This window comes from Trachurus japonicus, chromosome 1, assembly GCF_045865225.1.
Source record: "Trachurus japonicus isolate A0001 chromosome 1, Traja_1.0".
In the NCBI taxonomy this organism is placed as follows: Eukaryota; Metazoa; Chordata; class Actinopteri; order Carangiformes; family Carangidae; genus Trachurus; species Trachurus japonicus.
In genome coordinates, this window is record NC_140907.1 from 36,329,170 (window position 1) to 36,341,683 (window position 12,514).

The following is a 12,514-nucleotide window of genomic DNA, read 5'->3' on the forward strand; positions in this document are numbered from 1 at the left end:
AGAAAAGGAGGAGGAAGAAGAGGAGGAGGGGGAGGAAGCGAAGGGGAGAGGAAGAGGAGGAGGAAGAGGATGAGAGAAAAGGAGGAGGAAGAAGAGGAGAGAAGAGGAGGAGGAAGAAGAAGAGGAGGAAAAAGAGGAGAGAAAAGGAGGAGGAAGAAGAAGAAGAGGAGGAAAAAGAGGAGAGAAAAGGAGGAGGAGGAGGAGAGAAGAGAGAAGGAGGAGATCCGAGGAAGAGGAAGAGGAGGAGGAGGATTCAGATTTGCGGGATAGAAAACTGGGAGGTGCGTTCGTTTAGTTCGTGTCACTGCTGATCCCGATGTCCGTTATAAAAAGGCCGTCTCCACGGTGACGGTCACGGTGACGAGGCTATTGCAGTTCTCTGAGCGTCGGCTCCGCCCGCCCGGCGAGGCAGCGTCACTTCCTGTTACCTGTTCTCGTTCATCATGAGGCGGAAGTCGTGCAGCTGGTGGATACTGGTGGACAACCTGAGGGAGACGGAGAGAGACAAACACACACTTCCTCAACTTTCACAATAAGAGTCTTATTATGGTAATGGTGGGGCTTTTATTGTGAAAAATATGAGATGTGTTGAGAGCATAACTGAACATTTGACATGAACAACTGGACACTGACAAACAGAGCTACCAAACAGATGCTAACTGTGCTAACTGCTCTGAAATATGCTAATTATATGATATAGAAGATTCTCACTAGCAATGGTTAGCATAGTGAGCTAACCATTGCTAGTGAGAATCTTTTATATATAATGTAAAGTTAGCATCTGTCCAGAAGGGTTAGCTCACTGTGCTAACCCTTCTGAACAGAAAATGACTCTGCTAACCGTTTTGAACTATGGGATCTATGCTAACAGATCTATTGTCATGCTAACTATGCTAACCATTCTGAAAAGATGCTAACAGTGGCAACTGTTTTATAGACATGCTAACCAGCTATCCATTCTAAAAAAACAAAACATGTATGAAGTATTTTGAACAGATGCCGAAATCTGCTTCCTTTACTTAAAATATGCTAACGACACTAACCATTCTAAAAGAGATGCTAACTGTGCTAACTAAGAGATGCTAACTGTGAACAGTGTTGACAACTGCTCAGTAAGGAAAGTCGCAATTGGCTGTCCTAGAAGTCGCTAAATAACGTCATCACGATGTCGGGGGGTGGGGGTGGGGGCAGGGATAATGTGCTTTCACATCGGCGGCCAAACCAGAAACTTTTGTCACAACACTGGAAACAGTCAATAGATTTGTCGCTAGTCACTTTTGACCCAAAAAAAAGTTGCCAAAAGGGTTTGGAAAGTCGCCAGATTTAGCGAGAAAGTCGCCAAGTTGGCAACACTGGGTTGGACTGACTTTGAGTGAGAGTTCGGAATGAACTCTATCTATCTGGCCTGTCTAGCCTCTACTGGTCTTTTCCAACTCCATTTCTCATTGCTTAAGCCAACCAATGGGACAGGTCCTATGGGTCCTATGTTCCCCGGTCACATAGCCTACAAAGCACAGGAACATAGGGATGACCCCGGCCAAGCTTGACCGTAGCCGGTCGGCAAACAAGCCACAAATGGCGTAAACATACTCTTTGAATATCTTTACCGTCATACTGAAATATCTGTGGCAGCTGTTTCCTTTTTCCGAGCCAGCAGGACTGTGCTAATCGCTCTGAAAGATGCTAATTATACTACGATAGAAGACGCTAACCTTTCTGAACAGTAAATGACTCTGCTAACTGTTTTCAACTATGGAGCAAACTGCTCTTTCACCTGGAGCCGGCAGGTGGAGGTGGGCGGAGCTTAAGGCCTGATCTATGTTAATCAACCAGGAAGTCAGTGAGTGAATCTTAACCCTCCTGTTGTACTTCTGTTTCCTTCCTTCCTCCATCCTTCCTTCTTTCCTTCCTTTCTCCTTTCCCTCTTTCCTTCCTTCCCTCCCTTTGTCCTCATTTCTTCTTCCTTCCTCTTTTGATTCAATTGACCTGATCTGTTCCCTATACCTCCATCTTTCTTTCCTCCCTTCCTCCTTCCTTGAAAGAATCTGTTCCCTCCCTCCATCTCTCTTTACTTCCTTTTTCCCTTCCTTCCTTCCCTTCATCCTTCCTTTTTGACCCAATCTATTCCCTCCCTCCTTCTATGTATTTTATTTATTTATTTATTTAAAAAGGATAGTGTGCAGTGACATTAATTATTGAGAAAAATAAAAAGATGGCTGCACCAGATTAAGCGGAGCCGCTAATTTCCTATCTTTCCTTCCTTTTTCCCTTCCTTCTTTCCTCCCGTCTTTCCCTTCGTCCTTTCTTCCTTCCTTTCTTCCTTGACCCAGGAGGACAACAGGAGGGTTAAAAACACACGGTGGACCGAGCGACCTCTTCTTTTCTTTTCTTTTCTTTTGTATAACCCTTTGCGGAGGACGTTACCTGCCGAAGGCGTTCACCAGACCCACGATCTCCTGCCTGGTGAGCTGGAAGCCTTTAGACGGACTGTGCTCCGGGAGGTTCTTGATCTCCTTCTCGGAGAAGAGGATCTTCAGCGCCGTGCCGAGACCCTGAGTCTGAAAACCGAAACCACAGGGTGAGTGAGTGAGTGACGGTGGCGGAGGAGGAGAGGAAACACCGGAGCAGAGCAGAGCGACTCACCTGCAGCTTCCCCCACAGCCGACACTTGCTGCAGCCGACGCAGTCCATGATCCTGGAGATGTTCTTGAAGTGCAGGCGGAACTCCTCCTACAGGGGGCGACAGGGAGACGAGGCCTTCAGGGTCTGTCCGTAAACTAGATACGACACTTTTTTAAAGATCTGGCAACCTTTAATTGAATATATAGAAACTAGAGCTTGCCCCCGACCGAAGACCTTCTTGGTCGACCAATAGTCGTCATTTATGGGACTGTTCCGTGACACGACTGTGAGGCTGACCGCCAGCGAGTGCTTTGGGACGTCTCCAAACCAGAAACGTTTGTATCAACATCGGAAAAAGTCGCTTTTGACCAATTGATATTGATTTTGACTTAAAGCAGATATCAGTGGAATGTTTTTGTTAATATAAGTCCTAAATAGTCCTATTTTCCGTCAGCAATCACTTACATGAAGTATTTCAGCCTAAACACGAGTCTCTCCGTCACTCTGCTCTGCTGTAACCCGAGGAGAAAATTTTCCTTGTGGGATACAAGTGTTATCCAATGAGGGGAGAGAATGGCATGAAGGGCTGTGTGTGCAGCCAAGGGATGCGCGTGAATGTGGTGACGTAGCACGAGGACCAATTGATGCCTGACAAGGGCGGGGGCTGCTAACTCATGGTGCGTTCAAGGAAACTCGTACTTTGTGTTTTTCCTTCCTGTGAAGTCATACCAGTTCGATCTGGTACGAGTTCACGGGTCGGAAGTTACGAGTGGCCGTTATAGGGAACTTTCACAGACAACAGGACGGTAAAAACACGAGCTACGGGTTACCTGGAACGCTACCAAGTCGTAGTTGTGACTTGAAGCTGTAACTTACGGTTTCAAAAGCCTGCCTTGAACACAGCATTAGCCGAAACGGCCGTGCCACTGATATCTGCTTTAATTTGACGAGACACGGCATAATTGAAAACTTCAAAATAAAGTATTCCAAAAAAAAAAAAAAGACCAGTCATGTGATAGGACAGGAAACAGAATGGGGTCGTCCCTGTGTTCCCCGCTTTGTATGTGACCGGGGAACATAGGACCCTTTGGTTGGGTTTAGGCAATGAAGAAAGGAGTTAGTTAAAGCAGAACTTTGCAAGTCGGCCGGAAATAGCTCGCTCCTTCGTTGGTTTCTCTTTTTTTCCCTCTCAGGAGCTCCCCCACAGTTCTGGGAGGCACATGTCACTGTCGTAAAACCTCGCCCCCGCCACCTCCTCCACCCCCCCTACACGTGCTTGTGTTTACTGCTGTTTGCGAAGCCCTGCTAACACCGAGCTAACGCTAACACGGAGCTAACGCTAACACCGAGCTAACGCTATGCTAACACGGAGCTAACGCTAACACCGAGCTAACGCTAATACAGCCACACACAGGCACAAAGACACAGTTACACACACAGGAATAAAGGTTCCAAAACGCGAAGGTGTGTGTGTGTGTGTCATGATGTATTACATTATCTTATAAAAGACCCATGGTGTGTGTATCTGTGTTAGCATTAGCTCCCCGTTAGCCACAAGCTGAACTTCATCAGTAAACATTTCATGTTTCCATGGTTTCCTCCGACTTTCCGAACTCAAACCAATCACGATTCGTGACATGCATGACGTCATATGCGTTCTTATCTCGTACTGCCGTAAGGCAGTTTCTCGCGACACTTCTATCCATTGACGAGATTTGTAACACCGAGACGGACGACTGATCTTGCAAGTGCGGTTTTCAGCCAGTGGGGGGGGTGAGCGCATTGGCCTAGACCCCATTCACTTCATAACAGGTCACTCAACCATCACAGTGACTCTGAGCCACAATAATTACAGCCCAAATCCTGCATAGTTCTGCTTTAAAGGGATAGTTCAACATTTTGTCAAATTGGCCCATTGCCATGATCCCTATAGTCATAGCTGTAGGTTCGTTACCTTAAATTGTCAGTGCAAGCTATTTTTAGAACGGTGGAGCAGAGCCGCCAGCTGCTCAGAGCTACGCTACAGAGGCTCATGGGATTTTTTTGGTTTCCCTCATCAAACTCATCAAATACACAATCCAACAACTCCACAACGCTCTGGTGGACAAGTTGTGAGCTGCACATTCACCACGCTATGAGATAATAACACAACGTTACCAGACAGAGTTGTTTTAGAGGGAAATACAGAGACTGCTTGATGAAAAACTGTCCCTGAAGGCAACGATCATCAGCGGTTTTGCATGAATTTCCCTCTAAAACAACTCTGTGTGGTAACGTTGTGTTATTATCTCATAGCGTGGTGAATGTGCAGGTCACAACTTGTCCACCGGAGCGTTTTGGAGTTGTTGGATCGTGTATTTGATGAGTTTGATGAGGGAAACCAAGAAATCCCATGAGCCTCCCGTTCTAAAAATAGCTTGCACCGACAATTAAAGGTATAGGGATTATGGCAATGGGCCAATTTGACAAAATGTTGAACTATCCCTGTAAGTTTAGTTAGATAGATACAGTCCAACCAGCAACAGCGGGGAACATAGGTTCGCTCCCAATAGAATCGGGTGGGACCAGGTAAAGAAGTACTGAACAGATACTTCACCTTCAGTATCTTGGCCTCCAACTTGTGTCCGGCGAACATGGACTTCTCGTCAAAGTGCATTGGGAACGCTCTGAGGACGAGATCAACCAATAAAGACTCAGTAAAACTAAAGAGACGCCGAGTCCAGGTCAGAAACCAGAAACGATCTTTCTGTTTCTCTTCTTCTTCCTCCTACCTGATCTCGTTGAAGACGGCCAGCAGCAGTTCTTTGGTGGCTCCGTCCTCCTGCGAGTTGCCCGTGTACAGGTTGACGAAGGCGCGTTCGAAGTACGGCGCCACCTTGTAGAGCGCCCGCAGCTCGATCAGGTACAGGAAGTAGAGGTTCTTCAGCCGCCGCGTGCCCTCGCCCTTCGTCTCCGCCGTGTCGAAGCGCTGCCGAAACTCCTGGATGTTGGGACCCCACACGGGCCGACCCCAACTCTCTGAGGAGCAAACACACACACACACACACACACACACACTTTATGGACCAGTTGCACAATGTAGTGTGACGTACTTCCGCTTTAAGAAGTTACGGTCCGCTCACTTCCTGTTGTCATCTTTACCATAGCGCTGCTGTATTTAGATTAGCCTACATGTAACACTTTACACCTAACTCTCTCATTCTACATTCATAGTTATGTTTGTACATGTTTTAATAGTATAGTCGGTTCAGTTTGTATTTTTATATATAGTAGTCAAAGCGTTTTTTATCATTTAATCATCGATAGCATTTTGCCGTTAGCTGCCCAGCTAACTTAGCATACTGGCTAAATGAGAATTAGAGGCTAAATAAAATTACATACAACACTTTCATTCTTCATTCATGTTTGAACATATTGTTACTAGTATAGTCGGTTCCGTTCGCATTTTTATAGTGGTCGAAGCATTTGTGATCATTAATCATTGATCGCATTTTGCCGTTAGCCGCTCGGCTAGTTAGCTAGTTAGCCGTAATGTTTATGAAGAGGGCATCCACTGCTCTACGGAGTTTAGAAGGACTTTTTTCAGCCTCTCTTTGCTCCTCATGTCTTAGTTCTCTGTGACTTTTCACTCATTATCATCTGATGCTCAGCTGTTAGCTTAGCGGCAGGTTAAGCTAACGCTACGAACTACTAGTAGATCGATGATTAAAAATGATAAAACATTTTCGGAACACTATATAGGCCTACACACTGAACACTAACTGAAACTATAACAAGATGTACAAAAATAATGAAAGTGTTGTAATGTATTTTTATTTAGCCTCTAATTTTCATATAGCCAGTATGCCAAGTTAGCCGGGCAGCTAACGGCAAAATGCAATCAATGATTAAATGATCATTTTTTAGTTAAGATTCGTAGCATTTCTGAATCTGTCAATTTGTAATTTAATATTTTTTTTTTCTTTTTTCATTATGTAAACTGTTTTTTGTTTTTTTATTAATTCAGTATCTTTCATTTTTCTATGTTAATTTGTCTTTCTTTTTTTTCTTTGTCTTTCTTTTCTGTTTTTTATGTTGTGAATTTCTGTGTTGTCTTCTTACTCTGAAGACCACCACTGTTGTTGTTGTTGTTTTTTACATAGGTGAGGCATTTTTATAAGCCTTTTTTGCTTCTACCTCTCCTGCACAATGTTTAATTTTACTATTTTCATTGTTTTATGCGGGTCATATAATGTGCAAATAAAAAACTAAACTAAACTAATCGCAAATGCTTCGACCAATATAAACAAAAATACAAACTGAACCAACTATACTATCAACAACATGTACAAACATAAATGAATGTAGAATGAGAGAGTTAGGTGTAAAGTGCTACATGTAGGCTAATCTAAATACAGCAGCGCTATGGTAAAGATGGCCGCCGGAAGTGAGCGGACGGTAGCTTCTTAAAGCAGAAGTACGTCACCCTACGTTGTGCAACTGGTCCACATCTGAACAGATCAATAATAACATATCGATTGATACGGTGTGATAGAAGATTCTGATTGGTTACCGTCCAGCAGGTAACTGGCACACAGGTGGATGTTGATGCTGCTGTGGAGGCCGGAGATGAGGCGGTAAAACACTCTCTTCTCCAGACACAGCCCTGCACACACACACACACACACACACACACACACACACACGGATGTCACATGACCACCGGTGTAAACAGGAAGTAGACTGATCAGACAGTAAGAGCAGCGCAGTGTCAGAGCCAATCAGGTGCCAGCGTGAGCGTCGACATCGATGTCGCCAAAGATCTCAGTTTCTGTCCAGACTATGACACAATCTCAGGGTTTTCAAAATAAAATATATACTGTAACATAACCCCAGAGTTTTCAAAATAGGACAAAACCGCATTTTTCAGAATAAAACACAACTTCAGAGTTTTCAAAATAAAAGAGAACACCAAAGTTTTCAAAATAAAACATGATTCAAGCGTTTTCAAAATAAAAGAGAAAACCAAAGTTTTCAAAATAAAATATAACCCCAGTTTTCAAAATAAGACAAAACCCCATTTTTCAAAATAAAACACAACTTCAGTGTTTTCAAAATAAAAGAGAACACCAAAGTTTTCTAAATAAAACATGATTCAAGCGTTTTCAAAATAAAAGAGAACACCAAAGTTTTCTAAATAAAACATGATTCAAGCGTTTTCAAAATAAAAGAGAACACCAAAGTTTTCAAAATAAAACTTGATTCAAGCGTTTTCAAAATAAAAGAGAACACCAAAGTTTTCAAAATAAAATATAACCCCAGAGTTTTCAAAATAAGACAAAACCCCATTTTTCAAAATTTAACACAACTTCAGTGTTTTCAAAATAAAAGAGAACACCAAAGTTTTCAAAATAAAACATAATTCAAGCGTTTTCAAAATAACATTTTCTTTAAGAATAAAACACAACCTCAGAGATTTCAAAGTAAAATTCAACCTGAGTACTCAAAGCAAAGAAAAAAAACAAATCACCAAAACAATGAACGAATGAACTGGAAACACAGAATAATAGAGAGAGAGAAATAAAATGAAACCGTACCTTCGAGCCACTTGTAGAAACCTTCACCTGCAACGAGAAGCAACGTCAGAACAAAGACTTCAACTGTAGAAACTGAAACTAAAAATAAACCCAGGAGAAGTTTTACTCACCATCGTCATCACCTGAACAGAGAGAGAGAGAGAGACAGAGAGAGAGAGAGAGAGAGGACAAAGGTCTGTTAGATCTGAGCTATTAATAAACACTATGAATAAGATAAAAATAGCACAAATGTGGAGTGATCTATTGTTTCTTTCATCTCAAACATCTTATTCACAAACTAAAACTCTCTTTTATATTCAATAATGTTAATATTTTATCAAAGATCAACATCATTGCATTTATATTTCCATTAAATGAGTGGATTTAAAGTTTATTAATAAGATGTGTGGTGACGCTGCCCCCTGCTGGAGCCCACATTCTCTTTCTGTTATGACTAATAGAGACTTTAACCATTTTAATCCTAAACAATCAATAACTTTGACTGATTAGAACCAATAATCAGTTATATAATTAATAAAATAAAGACTAAAACACACATGAAGTGACATAAAATGTGAATAAAAGTGAATAAAAACAGGACGAAGAGGAGGTTGACTCACCTCTGCTCGGAGCCAGAGGGTTCAGAGGTCGATACACTGATCTGGGCCTGCGCACACACAAACACACACACACACACACACACACACACAGTCAATCGATCAATCAATCAATAATTAAAAAGATCCAAAGATTATTGATCTATTAAACAGAATAAAAGGAAAACAAATCACTGTTGAGGAACAAAAAAACACTTTTTCTAACGTCACATGAACGACATGGAGGTCAAACAGAATCCGATCGATACATGGAAAATGTTGGTTAATCAATAACCAGCGTGTCTACACTGTGTGTGTGTGTGTGTCTCACTTGAAGCAGTTTTCCTCGTAGATGCTGTTCCAGACTCTCCAGGCCGACGGTCCTTTATAACCCGTGTAGCGCTCCGGGTTCAGCAGCAGGTCGACGTACTCGGCGTCTGGAGACGTTTCATCTGACACACACACACACACACACACACACAGAGGTTAGATATGTACAGCCACATGTTTATATATATATGTTTATAAGTGATGTTAGTTAAAGGGATAGTTCAACATTTTGTCAAATTGGCCCATTGCCATAATCCCTATAGTCTTAGCAGTAGGTTCGTTACCTTTAATTGCCGGTGCAAGCTATTTTTAGAACGGTGGAGCAGAGCTGTGAGCTGCTCAGAGCTACGCTACGGAGGCTCATGGGATTTCTTGGTTTCCCATCATCATCAAACTCATCAAATTCACAATCCAACAACTCCACAACGCTCTGGTGGACAAGTTGTGAGCTGCACATTCACCACGCTATGAGATAATAACACAACTTTACCAGACAGAGTTGTTTTAGAGGGAAATAGTCTGCTTGATGAAAAACTGTCCCTGAAGGCAACGTGCATCAGCGGTTTTGCATGAATTTCCCTCTAAAACAACTCTGTGTGGTAACGTTGTGTTATTATCTCATAGCGTGGTGAATGTGCAGCTCACAACTTGTCCACCAGAGCGTTGTGGAGTTGTTGGATTGTGTATTTGTCGAGTTTGATGAAGGGAAACCAAGAAATCCCATAATGAGCCTCCGTAGCGTAGCTCTGAGCAGCTCACGGCTCTGCTCCGCCGTTCTAAAAACAGCTTGCACCGACAATTAAAGGTAACGAACCTACTGCTATGACTATAGGGGTTATGGCAATGGGCCAATTTGCTAAAATGTTGAACTATCCCTTTAACTCTTTTAAATTAAAGCAGTTGGATCCTCACCGTCCAGCTCACAGAAATGATCCTGAGCGTCGTCGTGTCTCGCCCAGTCAGCGAATGCCTCTTTGCTCTGGTAGCTGAGACAGGAAGTCGACAATTAGACACAGATACGTTACAGTTGGTTTGTTTACAATCGTTCGTCAACACTTTAAACACTTTTTAAAAACTGTTAACGCACATCAGTTAATTTCTTGCTCAACATCCGACAGTGCAACTAAACACAAACGACACATTTAGTCATAAAAACACTGACGACTGATGCAACAACAACACAAACTGCATCACTTCACGTGTGTCATTGACTTTTTTTGCTGTAGTTTCCTTTAAACCTCTGGTCATTTTGCTTTTGTTGGGTTCAGTAAATACAGGAAATTTGTTTCTTTTGTGCAAACTCTACAAAAAGTGATCCTATCTCAGAGAGATAGGATAGGAGAAACCTGACCTAGAGTTTGAATTTGAGTTATGATAATTAACTGGTTAAAAAGGAAACAATCAAGGCGTTGAGGATGGTTGTAATCCAGATTGTCCGGCCGGTCAGCCTCGGCCTTTTCCTCACGTTTTATGATGGAAAAATAAAATGTGTTCATTTAACTTTGTTAATCATTTGTTTCTGTTTTGCAGAGAAGTTGTGTGAGGAGGCTTTGTTCAGGAGAAGAGCCTTGAGATAGTGTATGTAGCAGTATGCCACCTGCTTTGATACAGCAAAGTTTTGAGAACATCTTCCTTGCAACGTAAGAGATAACGTGGCTGTTGCTAGGCAACGTGATACACCGTGTTTAAACACTGAGAGACTTCTTTGTCCGGGGAGCTCCGACCTCTCCCACAACCCTGTCTCTTGAATAAAGAGATACAGACTTCATCGTCCTCGCTGTGAGAGCGGCGACGTTTTCACCCACATTTTGACTTGTCAGTTCATAATGAACAGAGATTTCGTTTTAGTTTTTGGTGTCAGTGCTTCTTAAAGCCCAAGTGTGTAACTTATTTGTCTTTTTATTATCAAAAATCAAATCTGTCTTTCATAAATCCGTATTTCACTGAAGTGGAATCACAGCTGCATACAAAGTAAAGCTTTCTGGTACCTTAGAATGAGTTGTTACAAGTCGTTACAAATACACAAGTGGGCGACGCACCGAACCGAGGCGGCCATGTTGCATCGTGACCGTAGGTAACCACGGAAACTCAGCGGAGCTGTGGGCTCGGCCTGTTAAAACTGTCACCACTGTGTAGTGTGAGGAAGGACGGAGGCACTGGTGTTGCATTCAGGTGCAGTCAGGCAGACGGCCGTCGGCAAACCAACCGGATGTCATTTTACTCCACGAGAGAAAGACGGTAAAACAATACCACATCACCATGACAACATGTTGTCACGCCTGTATTGTTTTGCCTCGTGCTGGCGGACCACTTGTTTACATAGAGGCTTGTTTATCCTGTTACATGCAGCGTCTGTTGTCTGTCTGACGTCTGCCCCATTTCACGTGAATGCAACATCAAGGATACGTTCAGATCACTAGATGGGGGGAATTCCTACACACTGGGGCTTTAAAGGGATAGTTCAACATTTTGGCAAATTGGCCCATTGCCATAATCGCTATAGTCATAGCAGTAGGTTCATTACCTTTAATTGTAGGTGTAAGCTATTTTCAGTACGGCGGAGCGCAGCAGCAGGCTGCTCAGAGCTACGCTATGGAGGCTAAGGGAATTTCTTGGTTTCCCTCATTAAACTCATCAAATACAAAATCCCAAAACTCCACAGCGCTTTTGTAGACAAGTTGTGAGCTGCACAACCACCACGCTATGAGATAATGACGGAACGATACGAAACGGAGCCGTTTTCGAGGTAAATTCATACAAAACCGCTGATGCGCGTTGCGTTCAGGGACAGTTTTTCAGCAAGCAGTCTCCGTATTTACCCTGTATTTACCTCGAAAACGGCTCCGTTTCGTATCGTTCCGTCATTATCTCATAGCGTGGTGATTGTGCAGGTCACAACTTGTCTACAAAAGCGCTGTGGAGTTTTGGGATGTTGAATTTGATGAGTTTAATGAGGGAAACCAAGAAATTCCCTTAGCCTCCATAGCGTAGCTCTGAGCAGCCAGCTGCTGCGCTCCGCCGTACTGAAAATAGCTTACACCTACAATTAAAGGTAATGAACCTACTGCTATGACTATAGCGATTATGGCAATGGGCCAATTTGCCAAAATGTTGAACTATCCCTTTAAATTTACGTTCTCATTACAAATTAGTCACGGAATAAAGGGTTGTCAAGGAAAAGTTTTCATTAAAGTTTTAGTTGACAAAATTAACAAAACTAATTTTAACTGCGTTAAACGCGTGTAGCCTATTTCGTGTGAAAAGAACAAGAAATGTGTTAATTGTTCACAGGCTGATGTTTGGTTTGATACAAAATAAAAACACATTAATAATGATCAGAATGAAAACTGAACTGACTTTTCTAAAATCAAATGTTGACAATTATGACAAAAGTAGCCGATGATTCTTATA

The 12,514-nt window shown here is 42.6% G+C and overlaps 1 protein-coding gene across 1 annotated transcript in view; it reads right to left on the reverse strand.

Moving 5' to 3' along the window:
• Positions 1 to 218: 218 nt before the first annotated feature.
• Positions 219 to 12,514, reverse strand: part of ero1b (endoplasmic reticulum oxidoreductase 1 beta) — a 24,692-nt gene continuing 12,396 nt past the window's right edge. The window contains exons 6-16 of the mRNA XM_085787028.1: positions 10,016 to 10,089; positions 9,105 to 9,225; positions 8,798 to 8,844; positions 8,309 to 8,320; positions 8,199 to 8,225; positions 7,175 to 7,267; positions 5,394 to 5,640; positions 5,219 to 5,288; positions 2,644 to 2,730; positions 2,425 to 2,558; positions 219 to 485 (exon numbers count right to left, since the gene is read on the reverse strand). Of these exons, the coding sequence (XP_085643154.1) occupies positions 425 to 485; positions 2,425 to 2,558; positions 2,644 to 2,730; positions 5,219 to 5,288; positions 5,394 to 5,640; positions 7,175 to 7,267; positions 8,199 to 8,225; positions 8,309 to 8,320; positions 8,798 to 8,844; positions 9,105 to 9,225; positions 10,016 to 10,089 (973 nt within the window). The 3' untranslated portion in view covers positions 219 to 424. The remainder of the gene's footprint in view (positions 486 to 2,424; positions 2,559 to 2,643; positions 2,731 to 5,218; positions 5,289 to 5,393; positions 5,641 to 7,174; positions 7,268 to 8,198; positions 8,226 to 8,308; positions 8,321 to 8,797; positions 8,845 to 9,104; positions 9,226 to 10,015; positions 10,090 to 12,514) is intronic.